This window comes from Pezoporus wallicus, unplaced genomic scaffold, assembly GCF_028554395.1.
Source record: "Pezoporus wallicus isolate ANWC-B61680 ecotype Strahan unplaced genomic scaffold, APGP_CSIRO_Pwel_v1 contig_8234, whole genome shotgun sequence".
In the NCBI taxonomy this organism is placed as follows: domain Eukaryota; kingdom Metazoa; phylum Chordata; class Aves; order Psittaciformes; family Psittacidae; genus Pezoporus; species Pezoporus wallicus.
This window is the reverse complement of record NW_026637703.1, coordinates 908,027-924,454: the sequence shown is the minus strand read 5'-3', so window position 1 is coordinate 924,454 and position 16,428 is coordinate 908,027. Positions and strand designations below refer to the sequence as shown.

Sequence of the window (16,428 nt, the reverse complement as noted above, 5' to 3'; positions counted from 1 at the left end):
AACTGTCTGGATAGATGGCATGCAACAGTCAATGGAAAACACACCTTCCAGGAATAGAGGCTGGCAAACAGTATCATCCCCAGTCAATAAGAATAGACCCTCTTGGGTAGGTAGTCCTCAGTAAGCTACCCAGACAGAGGGATTTCTCTGGGTCACTTTTTTGCTACAACCAGGGATGGGTAAAGCTGGGGACTACATGTGAGTCCCTGCCATCCAAGCATGAAGGCTGGTTACCTGTCTCCAGGTTCAGCATGTCTCTCAAAACAAGTATTGACAAGCAACTTCCAAGGGCACAGAAAGCAGAGAGAAGGTACTGAGCTCCTGCCCCACTCCTGGTCTCCCACCGCCGGTGGATCTCCCTTGCTCACCTGAGTTTCAGCGGCCAGGCGCGGCATGGAAGCTGCCCGCCCCTGGCTCTCCAGGCCTGGTTGGTGCTCTCCATTGGCAAGCGTGGGGCTGATTTCCCTCATTTCTACCACCTGATCAGAACAAGGAATGGTTTCAGTTAGCAAGAACACGAGCATGAGCTTTGAAGGCATCATTTGAGCAGGCTGCTTCTAAACTTGATTTAATTGTGAAGAGATGCTGATGTGGGAAAGAAAGTAAATTAAGAGCTATGGAGCACCCGTGTTACTCTGTTTACAGTACCCAGGTTATCCTTATCTACAGTGCCCAGGTTTACCCTATCTACAGTGACGTCTTCAACAAGGACAACAGTGGGCCAAGCTCTTCCACCAGCCATGGCAATGAGTCCCAGGAACCCCTCATCTCAGCTTGTACACTGAGGACAATGGAATTGTGACAATGGGACAACTAGGAAGATATAACCTTAAGAAATCTATTACAGCAGACAATTCCATGCAAAGCGTGTCCATATGTACAGCTATCAGACTGTACAGGCTACCGCTACCAGATTTGGGTTTTCTCCAGTTCAAGCAAACCTGGGGTTTTAAGAGACGCAGTAACACTTGTCTCAAGGGACAGACCTACTGTCTACTGCATTTCACCCAGTTTTTCTAAACATTTTCTAAAATCTCTCAATATCTTTTCTAATATCTCCCACATCTCATTCTGTCTTCACATCTGCACCCTGTTTGCTCACCCGTTCAATGGGGATTTCTTCTGAGTGGCCTCTCTCAAAAGCTGGTGTCCTGGTTTCATAAAACACATCCTGGGTGCGCTGGGTCCCCCAAGAACTGGACTCTTTGATCCCACCTTCTGGGGCTGGCCTGTCAGAAGGAAGAGAGGAAAATAGATTAACTCTTCTGCATGGAGATTTTTCTTCCTTAATTGTGACGAGGGTAAAGCCCGCAGATACCCTTTGGGGTTTCACTCGTGAGACCAGCTACAGGATAGGCAGGGCTGTTGGTGAAGCTATAAGGTCCCCTGGGTTTTGACATGGTCACTTCCTATACAGCCTGAAGATCCCACAAGCAACAAGGAAATCAAGCCAGACACCACATTTTTCTTCAGTTAACTAAGGAAAACAGCTTCTGCAGCTTAAGTTCTGATGAAGAAGAATGAAGAATTTTGGAGGTCAGGCAAATTATGCATGCAAGGCCAGTTAGACATTGGTCAAACACATCTGCAGCCATGCTAAAGCACATTCACTGATGCTACAGTGGTACAAGGGACTCTGGGTTTCAGTACAGAGGCTGATGATGGTTTCCCTGTTAGGGTTAATTAGAACATTTAAACTTCAGAAATCTACCACTAAAAATTCAAAGTGCCTGTGACCCAAGGAAAGTCACCTGAAAAAGAGAATGGATTAGGGATCACCGTTACTATAACTGTTTGGTAAGATCTCTGTGGAGGTATTAGTTTGCACAAAGATGAACCAGTCTGAAGGAGCTCTTGCTGTTACCAAGTGCCCTGAGCTTCAGGGATGACTTTGTTCCCAAGGATCTTTTGATTTCCAAGACCTCACTGCGGTGGTGGTTGGTGGGTCAGGGTTTGCTTGGTTGTTTTACAATGCCCAAATCCCTGTAAACTCACACTTACCATATGGAAAGCTCTCCAACTGAGATTCAGAGGAGAGCACTAAGAAAACCCAATACTAACACCATATGGACAACTGCACCAGGCGTTTTGGTGGCCACCAGTGGCAAATTGTCCCAGCCATGGTGTGGAGGGGCTCCTGGTCTTGGTGTCCCCACCTCCAGAGCGACTGAATGAGCAGTGGCTGGGGTAGGTGGATACACCCCGTGTGCCCCTTCTCTGCCCTACAGCTTTGGTGGGGAGGTCTTGGGATACTCACAAGGCACCCCCATTGTTGAGTGATGCTGAGCTCTTCTGGCGAAGGAAAGCCTTTGCGTTGCTGAATGCTGCAGGTTGGGTTTGCTCCAAAGTGGCCTTCAGGGGGTGGAAGAGTGACACTGGTCCAGGCTGTGAAGCACAAGGAGAGGTTGTCAGAAACAGAGCTGTGCATGGGAAGGATGGGCTGTGATGCTCTTCCTAGTTAATAAAAGGTCCACTTTGTCACCCTCCCTCTAACAAAGCATCCTCCTGGTCATGAGAGCACAGCAGAGATTTTGTCCACTGATATGACCAAAGGGGCTGTGCAATTCATTGTGACACTAGCTGTGCTGTAGCCTTCCACCTGTGAGACAGACAGGAAATGAGCAGGACTACCATCCTGAAATCTATAGGTATTTGTCACATCAGAAACCACTGGGATTTCAATCCCAAGATGATTGTGTGGAAATATTGTCAAGAAATTGTAAGGGTCATCAAATCTCTCAGATCAGAAATGAATCTGAAGAATTCCCTTTTTCATAAGTAACTTAAAATTTTTATAGCCAATGTAAACACAGCTATATTGGACTCTTTGATCCCATCCTCTGGGGCTGGTCTGTCAGAAGGAAAAGAGCAAAAACTATTGTATATGGGATTAATGGGTTTAAACTTAAACAGGGGAAGTTCAGATTAGATAAAAGGCTAGGGTTAGGGTGAGGGTGCTGAGGCGCTGGCACAGGGTGCCCAGAGAAGCTGTGGCTGCCCCATCCCTGGCAGTGTTCAAGGCCAGGCTGGACACAGGGGCTTGGAGCAAGCTGCTCTAGTGGAAGGTGTCCCTGCCCGTGGCAGGGGTTGGAGCTGGAGGAGCTTTAAGGTCTCTTCCAGCCCAAGCCACTCTGGGATTCTGTATATCATCAGCTTTCAGTAACTCCTTGGTGTCCCAAAGAACTCTTTTGGTGTTCCCCAGCTGTGGGCAGGTTGTGGTGCAGGCCACTTCTGAGAATCTGACTCAGACTGCCAGATGTCACTGGACGTTTTGTGGAGCACACTTTTCCAGCCATACAAAAGAAGAGGCTTCCCAGGAAGGAGGACCAAGGAGGACATCTTTCAGCTGAGTACCTGGCAGAGGCCTCCAGGTGGCTGGTGGACTTGTTCCCTGCTGTTCTTATTCTGCTTGTAGAAGTCAAATATCATCAGTGCTGCATACACCTTCCCCACAGTCATCTCATCAGCTGTCAGAGGATGGCCAAATGCAGCAGAGACATCCAGGTGAGAAACAGGATCAGAAGAGAAGAATAAGTCAATAAGCATGAGAAATAACAACTAATGGGAGCGATAGAGAAAGAAGAGGCAACATGAGAATAACAAAGCAAAACACACAGAAACATGGGGGAGACAAAAAAAGAGCAAGAAAGGTTACAACAGACTTCTTCAGATATTTGCCTGTTGCTGCCTTCCATGTCTGAGGAGGATGGCCCCTATCTCCAGCTCTCTGGGGCAAAAGAGACTGTATTAAAAAACAACCAGGAAAACTCTGTGCCATTGTAAGCATTGCAGCCGGAAGAATCACTAGGTTAATACCAGATCCACAGCCAGCTTTTTATCAACAAAGCAGCCTTATTCTTGTTTCTTTGAATTACGATCGACTGGGGCATGATGGGCTAATACAGATTTTGAGAGTATTTCATCTTTCCAGATGTCTTTTTCCACCCTCACAGCTATGGGCTCCCAGCCCTTCCCTGCGCAGCAGTGGAGCATTTACTGTAGAGCGGGGAGTTGAAGCAGCAGATATACAGGCATCAAGAGAGGAGGGGAGGAAAAGACTTAAGCAACCACTACCCACTGATTTGCACCTCCTCAGTTGCCTCGTTCTTAATGAACAATACCTTCATTGCTCTGCACTGTTTCTCATTAATGAGGAATCCAGAGCCCATGTCTGGGCTAATCAAGATAATGGCAAAACTCAGCACATGTGCCCAGGACATCATCAAGTAACACAAAGGCCTTTAGCCTCAAAATACCTCACTTCTGATTCAGTAAATTCTCAGCAAACTTCCATTTTCTTCTCCTGGTTTGCTGGAGCTCAGATGGTAGAAATTGTCCTGCAAGGCACAGGTTGGAGGCCAACAGAGCTATGAAAAAGCTCTGGTAGAGGCCACACATTAAAAAATCCTAAACCAAATAGTGCCAAGAAGGGAAAAATGCCCTGAGTACTGTAAAATGTACTGTAGCATAATGAAATGCATGCTTAGATGTAGGTCAGCTTCCCTGCTCCTTTTGTGACCATGGCGTGGAGGTGCAGGCTATGAACCCTGTGGAGAGGATACCAAGAAGCAGAAATGCCTTTAGTTTCTTTTCTGCATCCTCTGGCTGATTGTGTGCCTCAATGGGGCCAGGGACAGAGCAGGCAAGGAGGGAGAAACCGACCCTGCATGGGATGGGTTGGGTGCTTGCTGATGGACCACTTACGTTTGTGAGGAGGCACCAGCAAATCCAGAGTCTTCTGGGACAGGTTGGGCCAAACCAGCGAGATCTCCTTCCTCAACTCCGCATCACACTGGTGCTGCTTAACACCGCCTGCAGAACAGGAGAGGAGGGAAAGAGGCACACAAGGAGGAGTGAGAGCCCTTGCCCTGCCAGCACATCCCACTGTACAGCAAGCATGGGAGAGGGCATTTCCTCCATTCCCGTTTCTTGAGGACAGCAAGCCAGTGCCAATGCAGCGGATGCTACAAAGGGAATCAGTGACTTCCTCTGTGATAGAAGTGTGTGAAGGCAGCAGGACCATCATTGCTTCAGCCTGCTGAACCTCTGCAGTTATTTAGAGCTTAAACTTAAGTTCAGACCTACTCTATCTAACTGCTCATATGGGGTGCTGGGTTCTGTCACCAGAAAGCAGCAGCACCTCCCAAGGGTGATGTAAATGACCTGGTCTGAGATGCTGGACTATGAGCAATACCATGGTTATGGCATTATTTATGATTATAAACACTCTTCACACTATCTCTTCCTAAAGATTTTTTGGCCATGAGGCATAAGCACCCTGTTCTGTATTAGCAGCATCAAACAGCAGCCACATCACAAGGTAAAACAGAAAGAGCAGAACACGGTGGCATTATTCAAATGGCCAAAGTGAGCTCTTAATACACAGGTGGAAAGTGATTAAAATACATGTAAGCCAAGAAGCCAGCTCCCAGATGACTGCATGGCACAGCAGGCAATTAAGTGCTTCATCTGAATGACAGAGATTAGTTTTCTAAGAGAAAGGTAATGGGAGGAGGTTCTGGGTTCCCTGCTATACAGCGGTTTGTACTCCCACACTGAAACTCATTAGGGAGGGTTTATTAAGGGCCTGTTAATCCCACTAAAGACTCAATTAATTGTAACACATGGAAACTATTCAAACGAAGCATATAACAACAAACCAGGTCAAACCCTCCCAACTCACAGCAGATAGAAACCTGCGACAGAATCCAGCGCTATCAGCTGAGCTCTCTTTGGTTCCCTTCCCGTGTGCACCCAAAGAAAGGAGTGGGGAAGCCTTTTTGAGTTGAAAAAGGCTGTTTCAACTGCCATTGCTGACAGGTAACGAGAAGCCTAAAGAAGACACACTCACAGCATCCTTGTCTAGATGAAATATAACTGAAATAAGGTGCTGGCCCTTAAAATCCCAGGCAGTCTAAGTGCATCCTTAGGAATGAGGTGTCTGATACTTGGTGTCACTCCCTAGGGGAGTCCCAGTCACCTCAAAATACTGTCTTCTTCCAGCAGTGCCTGCCCAAAGCATCAAAGACAAAGTTTAAGCAACAAATGGGGAGGTAACTAACACAGAGAGGTTGAATGGCTGACCTAAAACTGCTTAGGAAAAGCACAACATCCTAACCCTGCCCTGCCTTTTGCTTGTAAGAGCATTGTTACCTCCTGTTAGCGTTCACATTAGGTATAGGAGTGCTCCGGCCAGTCATGCCTCACTTCTGACCCCAGCCAGCCTGATTAAACAGTGTAACGACCCAGAGAAGAGGCCAATGTCTTTTATTACATTGCAATGTTTAATTGGGAAGTCAAGTAAATGCCTGATTAAACACTTAAATAATTAAATCTTATCACAAGGCAGAAAGTGCAGGGCATTTGGAGTCACTGCTTCACTGCCAGCAACTGGTGAGGAAGGGCTGGTTTTCCCTCATGCTGGAATAGTGAAGAAAAGAGGTGTGGAAAGTTTCATTTCTCTTATACAGCAGCAAGCACACGCACAGGGCTTCTCCTCCGAGAGCCCTCAATGGGGATGGCCAAAGTTCTCCACGTCTCCTCCACAGGGATGCTGTAAGCAGCCAGCCCAAAGGCAGAGCAATGCTCCAGACCCTTCTGTTGCCTGTCCATGAGGCTCCCTTGTCCTCAGGGGCTGGCAGATGGCAGCCAGGCAATAGGAAGACAGGATTTCCACCCAGGGCAGACACCAAGCAAACAGGCACTTGGGGTTTGAGCCCACACAGGCTGTAGGGCATCACCTCCCTCTCACCTGAGGCGAGCTTGATTTCCAGGGCAGTGCGGATCAGGGCCATCAGTGTGGACGTGAAGTGGACGGTCAAATCTTCAGGTGAGATCGGCATGTTCATCCGCACCAGGCGCTGCAGAGAGAGACGTGGTGGCTGTGAGCCTGGGCCAGGATTCCCCCCCCTCCACCCCTTCCCTCCCATACTGCAAGACCATAGAAATAGCCAGACTACAAATGTGTGTTAACCTTTTGTGCACCGAGTTAAATGCATCTTCTCTGTACAGATGCCAGCTCTCCTCTGAGCTGTAACGGTGGCTTTAGTGGTTAAACGGTTATTTGCCAGCATTTGTACTGCAATCCTACAAATAGAGTTCTTCCAGAAGAAGCCTGCTTGATCCCATCCAGTTTCACAGCCTGATACCCTGCTCCTAGCAGTTTCCAATTATGTCTGCAGCCTTCAGACATGTGGCTGGTACCCATCTCCCCTGCCAAAGCAGCCTGCTCAGGAGGTATAACCCATGAAGCCACCTCCACCATCCTTCCCGACGCCAGTGAGCTTCACCCGTATTTTGGTTCTACAACAGCAGCAACAGGAACAAAGAGGACTTGGAATCCTTGAATAAAGCAAGATGGTGGATGACTTGTGTCTGCCACTCACGGATGCAGCTCCATCCAGAAAGTGAGGTGAGCGGGATGTGATAAAGGCACTTTCAGTGACTGACAACAGGAGGCATGGGAGTGCCTCTAACAGGATCTGTGCAGTCTCTGGAGCAGCCCTGTGATGATGCATTTCGAAGAACACTTGAAAACAAGGCTGGTGAGCCCTGCGGTGTGGCTCAAGTACTGCAGGGCAGTTTGGGCCTGGCTTTTCATAGGTAAAGGTGTGCAACATCCTTTTTATTGGAGACACTTGGGTTCTGTCTCTTACCTCCTTTCACTGTGGCATTGTATGAGCTCTGGAGGTCTCCTCCTTTCCCTCTAGTCAATGAGCTACACAGCTCCATCCAGAGCTTACCCATTAGGGAGCAGCATGGATTAGCACGAGCAGGACTACAATTTCCCCCAACTATGTTCATTCAGTCTGAGCATGGAATAGTCCCTCAGGATAAGTGTCTTCCAAGATCTCCAGAACTGAGAACAATTCCTTCTTCATCACGAGCCAGGACCACCTCTGACAGGGCAAATTCCTCACCCTGGTAAGCAATGGAGTACCTGAGATCACTCTGGGAAGCTGTGGCTTCCTTACACCATTGGCAGCAGAGCATGTAGATGCAGATGGGGAGGAACACTCTCCAAGCCTTCCTGATAACCTTAGCAACACATTTAAAGGACTGATTTCTTCTCCTCCAGCAACCTCATGTTTTCTCATTCTCTCAGCTTTCACAAGCTCCTTAGAAGCTTCCATGGCCAGAGCCACATCAGACAAGCCCCTGTGCTTCCGCTCTCCAAGGGTATGTGCAACCTGAGGAATCACTGAGTGTTAATCTGCCTGAGCAGAGCCTCGTAGCAGCCTGTAAAGCCAACTGTTAGCTTAGCCCGGGCCCCTTGCTCAGGAGGGAATTTCATCCACATCTGAAAGCTGCTGCTTTAGGCTGTTATTTTGATCCCTATCGCTTCACAGAAACCTCCTCTTTGTTTAACAACAGCCCAACATGATGCTAAAGAAATTCAAGCACCTTCAGCAGCGGGCTACAGACTTACTGAGGCAGAGAGTGCACAGGCAAGGCCAGATCCCCCTTTGGCTCCATGCACTGTTATACTGTGCAGTGTCAGTGGTTGCAAATATCATTTAGAGGGGCAGCTTTGCTGGTTTAACCCTCCCTTCAGATGGAAATGCAGCAGCTCAGGGGTGCCTTGTGCAACTCCTCTCACCCTCCTTACTGGCTGGGGAAGCTGGGTGGTAGGAGCACTGCTGCTGATGGGCAAGTTTGGGCTGGTGAAGAGAAACACAGTGTAGCTGAGAGCAAAGATGCGCCTGGAGCAATAGGTGAGGTGAGAGGGAGGTTGCTCACTGTTAGCCCCAATTCTTATGCCTGTGCTCTACCCAAAACCAAGCCAAGACTGGTGAAGGAAGACTTGGTCTATCAATGGGTTATAGGGGACAGACTGAGGGCACAAGTCTGCTTCTGAAGTGAGCTGACATTCAAGGAGCCGAGACTGCCTTAGTTATCTTATCACATACCTTCAGATCTCATTGCATGCTGCAGGGACAAGAGGCTCTTGTAACAAACTCCCTCCTAAAGTCTGAGACAAGCCATTGTAATCTCAAAGGTCCTTCTTAAAGCTTGCCCAGAGTTTATCTTCCATGTCTGACAAGCCTCAGATAGGGAAATCTAAGCCAAGACTCTCCTCCCTTTACAATTCAATGACAGTATCAAATGCTGGCAACGAAACGACAAATTTTTTCTGTTCACTTGTGTTAAATGAAACAGGATTTTCATGCAGACCCTGTCCTCAGCACACAAAATGTTACCAAAAAATTATATCATAAACAAGAGTCCCCAGGTACCACTTACAGTGTCCCACTGAATCCTACTACAGTGGGAGAGTTAAGGGACGGAGAGAGAAAGAAGATGCATGGAGATGAAGAACAAGCAGATGAAAAATAATTCCCCACAGGAGAGCTCTATCCTCACAAAAAACTAGAGCCAAAAAACCATTTTGGGACGGAGACATCCCAGATCCTCCCAACTGACTTTCCAGACTGAATTCCCAAAGCACATGGATGCGGAACACAGGCCACATCAAAGCTATATGCAGCAACCCAGTATGCAAACTGGTCAAACAGGTCAACTCAGACACCTTTAGGTCATTGAAATTTCCAGTCATAGAATCATAGAATGGTTTGTATTTGAAGGGACCTTAAACCTCATCCAGTTCTAATCCCTGCCACAGGCAGGGACACCTTCCACTAGAGCAGGTTCCTCCAAGCCCCATCCAACCTGGCCTTGAGCACTGCCAGGGATGGGTCTTACCAGTTCCTCCTGCTTTGGAATAAGAAGCAAAAATCTGATTAAAACCCAAAATCTGATTTGGACAATTTTCCATCTTTTTAGACCCCAGAAGGAAAACATATGAGCCTGCTGATACATACAGATGTACCATACAGATGGCAGGGGACCTGATGCTTCCCTGCACTAGTAAAAGGCTTGCCTCACTTGGGGTGCCCTGGGAATTGCCAGCCACAAACAAGAGGTGTTCAGGTGAATTAATGGTTGGGGAACAGGAAAAGAAAAAGGTAAAAATCCCTCTCAGGTGCCCAGACCTGGCAGGGAAGTGCTTCTAGATCAGGTTAGGCTTGGTTTCACTGTGAAACTGGAACACCAACGTGAAGCAGCCCTGCTCATTGCAGGGTTTGGACTAGATGACCTTTGTAGGTCCATTCCAACCCAAACTGTTCTATGATCTCACTGCACCCGACACTGCTCCTTTTCCTCCCTTCATGTCCAATTTCCTCCAAGAGCATTGGAGGGAAGGCAGCGGGCAGCAGATGGAGTCCCGGCTCCTGTTTCCCAGCTGTGCTTGGGGAACTCTCCTCCTGCCCTTGATTTTAATGAGGTGGTTTCAGGCATTCCCCTCCCTCCTGAGCCAGCCATGGCGAGGAGAGCTTGTTACTGCTGCTGCAGGAGGAGGCCCCAGAGGCAGGAGCTGCAGTATTGTCTCCAGAGTCTCCTCATTAACTCAGTGCACAAAATGAAGTAGTAACCGACTACAGATGGGTTGAGGGACGCAATGTGATTTAACTCCTGTTACTAGTGTGGTCAGGAGGGGTGCAGACACCCCTCAGCTTCTTATAGTGATATAATTGCAAATAGGGACATCCCAAATGAGAAACCAAAGCTTTGTGTCAAGCAGGATTGACAGAATTGATCTCCTTTCAGCATTTGGTTTCTGCTTAGAAACATCTTAATGTCCGAATAGGCAAAGAATGTGATAGAGAAATGAGGGGGAAATTCATCCTGGTGTGAAATGCCAGGATAAAAGGTTCCCTGTGGGATCCCAGCCTGACCCAGAAAGTGAGCAGTGAGCTATCTGCACTGTAGATTTTATTCGGTGGCACATTTGTCTAATGTGAGCAGGAACAGGAGCATTCTGAATGTTGGGAAACCTAGCTGGCACCCCAACGGATTTGAATTAGTAAGAGAACTGCAGCCTCTGGGACAAGAACTGCTCTGGGAATAACCCCCAAATGTGAATAAATTTGGGACAATGGAGCACTGCTTGTGGGAAACGAGGCTGAGTTTGATGAATAAATTATTTGTTATGAATAATTCACCCTGACCTAGTTGTAACTGTTCTGCTCTCCTTTAACTCTTCTGCTGGCTTCAAGGAGGCTGGCCATGGCCTTCCTCTCTCCCACAGCCAACAGAGGAGCCAGGTCTGTGCCCCAAAGTATGGGCTCTGTCTCTGGCACACAGCTGGACCATGGAGTGGTCATCCTACCTTCAGTAGGTGCAGCCTTGCTCCTTGTCCAGCAAAAGAGTTGTATGATGCTAACTCTGTGCAGAAGAGGTAGCAAGGTAGCAAATGGGCCTTTCAAACTCCTGTTTACCTTTCAGGGATGTAATCCAGATCCCAAAAGCCATGTGGCAAGGTGAGGTACAGTCATGGATGGGGAGCTGCAAGATCACCCCCATCACATATCCAGGAGCCTTGGCCATGTCAGGAGGTGTTTAAAGGAGAGCCAGAGCCCTCCTAATCCCTGCAACAAATCACTTTTGAAACACGGTGTGCAAAGCTGTGCTTGACAGCTCCAAAACCACCACAAAATGAAGTCAAGATCCCCCTCCCGTTGCCATCATCACCCTGCAGACTCCTTGCAGGCTTTTGTCCACAGCTACTTGGACAGAGGTGGAGATACGCTGTCTGGCAATGCTGTCTTCTGTCCCCAGAGAGGGAGGTAAAAAGATGACTCTTAAGAGCAGTGGGGAAAGGCTTGGGTTATTGCATTTCCTAGCGCCACTCTTCCTAAGAATCATGCTTAGGCTCCCAGAAAACCATCCTTTAACCTCACTCATGCTGATAATCTGCAAGGTATCTTGATGGCACAGTAATTCCCAGAGAGATTTAGCAGCATCATGGGCATTTCCTTGTCCCATTTTTCTTTAAAGATGCACACAAAGTATGCAAAGGGTGGACTGAGTCCAGGTAATGGCAAAGGCTGGCTACCACTTTGCCTTTACAGCTACTGATGAGTAGCAGATAAAGCCCAGGACATTTCGCTATGGACAAGATGAGTCTAAGAGACCTCAATATCTCAATACATGACTGTAAATGCAGCAAACCTGCCCCCATATAATCATAGAACCATAGAATGGTTTGTGTTGGAAGGGACCATAAAGTTCCTCCAGTTCCAAGCCCCTGCCACAAGCAGGGACACCTTCTACTAGAGCAGCTTGCTCCAAGCCCTGTCCAGCCTGTCCAACATCACCACTTTCATCTAAAAAAGAAGAAGTGATCAAACCTGAAGACCAAAGTGGTTTTCTTCCTCTTTTCAACACAGAGGGTAGAAGAGATTTTCAAGTTCAGTTCCTTCCCCCTTTACCCCCTCCACCCTGCGCAGGATAGAGCTCTCCTGGTGCCCAAGCATCATGGCCAGAGAACCCAACGCATGCACCTCCTGGCAAGCAGCAAGCCACACGCACAAAACTGCAGAGGCTGGTCACACTGACCGAGGAGAACAGTTGAGAAAGAGGAACCAGAAAACACCAGAAAGGAAGGACAGCAGCCAAGGAGGCCACAAGAGGGGAAAATCCAAACGAAATCACAGTGGGCACATACTGAGAAGGCAACATAGACAAAGACACAGGGCAAAACCTCTTCAGAGAGGACTGGGAATATGGAAAGGAAAGGGGTGGATATGTGGGGCAAAAGAGCTTTTGCCAGACAGAACAGTAAAAAAGTCATTTGGCTCAAAGGGAGAGAGCAAAAGTAACGCAGAGACAAAGTCCTGGCTGCTGTTGGCACTGACTGAGCTACGGTGCAGGACGAGGGGGTCTTTGTCACAGTCATGTCAATACATGACTGTATTGACAGGCTCAAGCTGGCTCTGTGTGGGCTGCACTTCCTCCCCAGGTCTCCCATCATTGTGGTTCATACACAGACACCTTTCACAGGGTTCATAAGCAGATGGGTAAAAATTAAGGATGTGTTAGAAAAGTAAAAGAAGCAGGAGTCTGTGTCTAGGTACCTAAATTCTGTGGATTTGTCCTGCAAAGACAGACAAATAAAACAAGGTACCAACTAACTCAGAGGGAAAAGACACATTCTCAGTGCCCTTGCCCAGAGACAGTCTGCAGCAAGAGGTGAGCACAGTCACATAAAGGCAGAGAAACACCACGCTATGAAAACCAGCAAAAGGCTTGTAAAAAACGTCTATTTTAACACATGATCTTTTTATCCTCTTTTATTTTCTTTGTTTCTAACTATACAAGATCAGGGAAAAGAAGAGGAAGAGCTTTATGCTTCTGGTACTCATGTGTGACCATGGAGCAGATCTGGTTGCTGCAAACACCTGCTGCAGGTCACAGCTCCATTTGAAGTCAATAGGAACCCATGGGTGCTAAAAGGAGACATTGATTACTTGAAAAATCATTGGGTTTCTGTGTATAATTGGTAGGGCTGTACAGATGTTTAGCTGTCCACTCTTCTGTCTGAAATAGCTGAGACCTGGGAGCTGACTTTTTGATGTACCTGGGTTTCTCAAGCATAACTACAGCATGGTGGGTATGAACTGCTTGTAATAGAGATGTGCTTTTAAAGCACCTTCCAAAGTGGCCAGAAACAAATCAAAAGGAATACAGAAAAGACATCTAACAGGCTTGCTTTAAGGTTATCTTTAATTTTCCTTTTTAAATCCTAACACACTAAGGAAGGATCTTGTAGGAAGCTGTATCTGAACCTCTTCTTGCTGCTAACTGCCCTACATAAAGGGAGGCCCACTTCTGGGTTCAGCTTGAGTTTCTCACAAAATCTTGCTTTCATATGGCCTCAGTGAGAACCCAAGCACTACTGAAGGGGCTGTTGTGATCTGCATCCATCGCACCTAGCAGGATGGGATGCAGTAACTGGGCTTGCCGGTGGCTGAAATGCCATCAACAGCAACAAACTCCTGTTGAGTTTGATGGATGCTTAGTTGTACCAATGCTATACCAGTGCTTGTGGCAAACCTCTCCCTCTAAAATTATGGAGCTCCATGTGAAGAGCTTCCAAAGAAATAGACCCTACAAAGGCAGATTTCCAAGCACCATGATCAGCATGGCTTTAACTGGCAGGGTCTGGGTCCACTCCATGATCTTGGCCCTGTGTTTCCACTGCATTCATGCAGGCAGTGTCTGGAAGGCAGCAGCTTGCAGCCTTTTGGTTAGAATGCATTTCTTGTGATTCAATTAAAAAGTTTTCCACAGTAAACAATAAGTTTGAGTGATTTCTTCATCTTCCTGGCTTCAGTGGGTTCTGTTAAAATCATTTCTTTCACAAAGGGTAATTCAGGAGCCCTTCTGGTGTTGCCTCCGTTTAATGGCTTGCTAACTCCTACAGCACTGCCTACTCTGATTACTCCAATCTAATTAAGAAGGGGGGGAAACAGCATACTACTGAAGGGCTAGTGAGAACTGAGAATCAAAGCTTTAGGAAGATAAATGGCGATCATATTATGGGGTAAATTGGTCATTAGCACCCTCCCTCCCCAAATTAGCCTAAATGGAAGCAGAATGAGAGAGGAGAGAGAGAAACACTGATAGAGAGAGCGGAGACATACTTATAAAGACAGTGATGTGCCATAAATTTAAAGACAAAAAAGAAACAAAGTTACTAAAGAATAAAAAGAATTAAAAGCAGACCATCCAAAATCCAGTCTGCTCGGAAAGCAGAGGAAGCACCAGCAAAGTCCAGGAGAACAACACTAACGCCACAGAAACCCGGCACCCACTTCAGCCACGGCACAAAAAGCTGGTGGTTTGGCAAGAGTTTCTTGGGGGTTGGTCTACCTTATAGGCAACACGAGCTGGGCATTTCTTTCCAAGGCCTAGAGGTGGGGACATGTGTCTCAGCATCTCATACATGTCTGTGTAACTGATGCGCCCGCTTGGAGTCAAAAGGAGGGAGGCAAAAGCAAGAGGACACAGAAATCAAACCAGACCGGGTGGAGGGGTGGGAAAAAAGAGGGAAGGGGATGGGGAAAAAAGGCAACGCAACCAAGCAAATGAAAAAGAGGAGAGAGAAGGGAAAGCAGACAAGAAAACAGAGATCTGGTTAATCAGACTTCTCAGGAAAACAAAACCAAAGAGGTGGGTAAATATGAAGGTTTCTCTGCTTCCGTTGCTGTGTTTCAATGCCCAACGTCTCCTCCTCGCTGCAGGGATGTCCCATGGCCAGAGCTGCGCCTCGGCAATTGGGTCCCTGTGGGGAATGACTGATGTCTCTGCTTGGGGTGGAGAGGGTGTAGGGAGGGCTTGGGTTAGCTGGCTCTTTGCAGGGGTGGAGGATGCTTCCCCTTCTGTATTCACCATGCCAGGGAGAGCTGGTAGGCAGAGTTATGGGACAGGGAGAGGTAGGGCTCGGAGAACTCATTCAGCTTTCCTTCAGTGAATAAAGAGTTTGGTTTTCAGGTTACCTTGTAGGCTATGAGAGAAGCAAAAAGCCAATCCTGGTGTGTCTGCTCAGGGGACAGACCGGGGCTGCTCTGGCTCCAAGCCAAACGTGCAGCTCTGTACAACCTCCAGCCTGAATTTGACAGAACTAGAGCCCAGCACTTGTTTTTCAGGAAGGTGGTGGAAAGGGGGCCTGTTTCTCCTTTATGTGCGATGGGGTCCCTCTTCCATCGACCCAACATCAAATGGTTGCTTCTGGCACCATGAGCAGCTGGCTGTCCTGCATTAAAGAGAGCTGGGAATTGCAGGGACCTGGGCAAAGGCCCTTAGACGAGCCCATTACTGATGGCATCTACCTTCAGCTCGTGTTGGTGGCAAATAACATCCTGCACTGAAAAGCAGGGGACACAGAAACCACAAGGAATTCTCCTGCTCTGCTTTTTTCTGGCTACTGAAACTGGGAGCATGACTATGACAATCCCATTTAGGTTTCCCAGGGAGCTGCCAGCTTATTACATTGTGCAAATCCGTGCTGCCTGTCATCTGAGGAGACTTAAGTATATTGTAACATGTTATTAATGTTTAACGTCTATAAAAGCAGGACAGTACTGTTGCTATACTAGGAAAGAAACCAGGACCGAAGCACCCATCTGAAACCCCTTATCTCAAGCAGGACAGCTACAGAAGCAGGCACCAGCACACTGCCCTGACACGGGTCTCAATCCCTATGTTAAAGCATTGATGCAGGAGGAGGTGGAAGAGAGAACTTACCAAGCCAAAAATGTCTATTCCTGTCCTTGGTAACTAATGCAGTTAAAATACCACCCAGGTTTTATAGCCCAGAGCTAATTTAAAGGCTGCTGAGAGACACAGATTGCAATAAGAGCCAATGGCTTGCCCCTGATGCCTCTCTTCTGCCTCTGTTCAATGGCAGGAGGTAGAGGGTCTCATGCCTTTTCTGCAGTGCTTAATAACTCTAAATCCCCAAATCAGGTGTGGAGAACACTTGGGCTGGAGTGAAAGAGAAAAGCAAGCTCCATGCTGGCTCCTTCCATTTGTCTCTCCTTTTCTTCTGTTCTCTATGTAATGACTGTAAGAAAATCCCTGCCT

General features: G+C 47.6%; 1 protein-coding gene across 13 annotated transcripts in view; it reads right to left on the bottom strand.

Annotated features, from left to right (window-relative positions):
* The window catches only part of CACNA1B (calcium voltage-gated channel subunit alpha1 B), a 297,887-nt gene that overhangs the window by 16,333 nt on the left and 265,126 nt on the right, over positions 1–16,428 (bottom strand). For all 13 annotated transcript variants that reach the window (XM_057407342.1, XM_057407353.1, XM_057407354.1 and 10 more), the window contains 7 exons: positions 14,716–14,812; positions 6,752–6,860; positions 4,705–4,812; positions 3,355–3,467; positions 2,258–2,385; positions 1,103–1,229; positions 369–479 (listed from right to left, as the gene is read on the bottom strand). In XM_057407342.1, the coding sequence (XP_057263325.1) occupies positions 369–479; positions 1,103–1,229; positions 2,258–2,385; positions 3,355–3,467; positions 4,705–4,812; positions 6,752–6,860; positions 14,716–14,812 (793 nt within the window). The remainder of the gene's footprint in view (positions 1–368; positions 480–1,102; positions 1,230–2,257; positions 2,386–3,354; positions 3,468–4,704; positions 4,813–6,751; positions 6,861–14,715; positions 14,813–16,428) is intronic.